This window comes from Aptenodytes forsteri, unplaced genomic scaffold (assembly GCF_000699145.1).
Source record: "Aptenodytes forsteri isolate BGI_AS27 unplaced genomic scaffold, ASM69914v1 Scaffold7, whole genome shotgun sequence".
Taxonomy (NCBI): domain Eukaryota; kingdom Metazoa; phylum Chordata; class Aves; order Sphenisciformes; family Spheniscidae; genus Aptenodytes; species Aptenodytes forsteri.
In genome coordinates, this window is record NW_008795919.1 from 1,288,690 (window position 1) to 1,290,419 (window position 1,730).

At 66.2% G+C, this 1,730-nt stretch overlaps 1 protein-coding gene across 1 annotated transcript; it reads left to right on the plus strand.

Annotated features, from left to right (window-relative positions):
• Positions 1 to 206: 206 nt before the first annotated feature.
• LSM10 (LSM10, U7 small nuclear RNA associated) lies at positions 207 to 899 on the plus strand. Its single transcript, XM_009284728.2, has one exon. It carries the CDS (start codon positions 327 to 329, stop codon positions 696 to 698), a length of 372 nt encoding a protein of 123 aa, XP_009283003.1. The 5' UTR covers positions 207 to 326; the 3' UTR covers positions 699 to 899.
• Positions 900 to 1,730: the final 831 nt, after the last annotated feature.

The window sequence follows — 1,730 nt, forward strand, 5'->3', positions numbered from 1 at the left end:
GAGTGTGCAAGGGCGGGAGGACGGGTTGGATGTGCGTGCAAGGGGGGGTTGCACACGGAGAACGTGAGTGACTGGTGGGAGAGGGGCGGTGTGCAAGTGAGCGTGCAAGGGGAGCAGGCAGTGAGGACCCCGGTGTGCAAGGGGGTGGGCACATGGAGAACGTGAGTGACGTGGGAGAGGGGCAGCGTGCAGGTGAGTGTGCGAGGGGTGGTACGTGTGCACACGAGCGTGCAAGGTGAGGAGGGTGGGTTTCCCCAGCGGTGCGGAGGCGGGCGCCCGGCCGGGGCGCAGCACGGCGTCTCCCTCTTCCCCACCGCAGCCGCGCGATGGAGGTCAGCCACTCCGTCAAGGAGCGCACCATCGCCGAGAACAGCCTGGTCATCCTGCTGCAGGGCCTGCACGGCCACGTCACCACCGTGGACCTCCGCGACGAGAGCACGGCCACGGGGCGCGTCACCAACGTGGACGCTTTCATGAACATGCGGCTGGCCGAGGTGACCTTCACAGACAGGCAGGGCACGGTGTCCCGCCTGGACGAGCTCTTTGTGACCGGCAGGAACGTCCGCTACGTCCACATCCCCGACGAGGTGGACATCAGGGCCACCATCGAGCGGCAGCTGCAGGCCATCCACAGGGTCCGCTACTTCGGGGGCCGCGACAAGGGCAGGAAGGAGTTCCCTCGTGCCAAGCACAAGTGAGCCCCCGGCGCTGCCCGCAGCCCTGCCGGCAGCAGGGCCAGGATGGACCTGCCCCTTCAACCAGACTGCTAGCCGCCTCCGCACCTCGCCCCGGACATCCCGCCCAGGGACTCGAGGCTCTGCTGCTCCCCTGGCCGCTGCCTGCGGGGGAGCAGGGTTATTTTTTTTAATGAATAACCCCACTTAAAAGGGTCCGTGATCTCTCAGCTCGTTTCCTGTTCCGTTGGCAGCTACTCGTGTCCTTCCTCTGATAGCCAAACAAAGCCCTTTTGGCAAAGCCGCAGCCTGCGGTTGTTGCTCGGCCGCAGCCTCCCGCAGCCGTCCTGTTGCCCGCAGCTTTGCCTTCCCCTGCTCACAGAGCCCAGGACCCTGCTGCTGCTGCCAGAGCCGCTGGCCCTGAGCTGGGGAGGGGGCTGGTCGTGGTCTGTCCTCTCGGCTTCCTGCTAGACAGCCGCCATTCTGAAGGTGTTTAACGGGAAGAGGGTGAGATGAACATCCGTCCAGAGCGGAGCGGGGCTGAGCTCGGAGGGGAAGGGGCAGCACCGTCTGCCTGGAAAAGCACGAAGGTGCTTCACCCAGGACATGGGGAATGCTGCTGCTGCTGCTGCTGGCTCCTCTGCTTCCCCGCTCCTCCGTCACCCTTCCCCAAAGCTCTGCAGCACTTCCCCAGCCCACTGCACGTCTGCCGAAAGCACTGCACAGTCAACAGCTGACTTCATCCTGTTTCTACAGGGATCCCTCTGTTACCCAGTGCCGTCCGGCCGCTGAGACGGAGCTCGGTGGCTCTCCCCCGGTGCGTGCGACTTGCACAGCTCTGGGCCCGGGCGCCTCGCTGGAGCCGTCGGCGCCTCCGGGGCCGCCCTGAGAGCAGCCCCGCTGCTTCGCTGTCCCCCGAGCAAGGTGGCGTTTGGGGTGATCTAAGAGCTCACGTGTAAGGATCAAGTGAAAGGAACCGCGCGTGAATAGGGGCCACGCGTCCCTGCCGCGGCCGGGGGCGGGCTGGGGACGCCTCCAGCCACGGGCGCGGCGCTG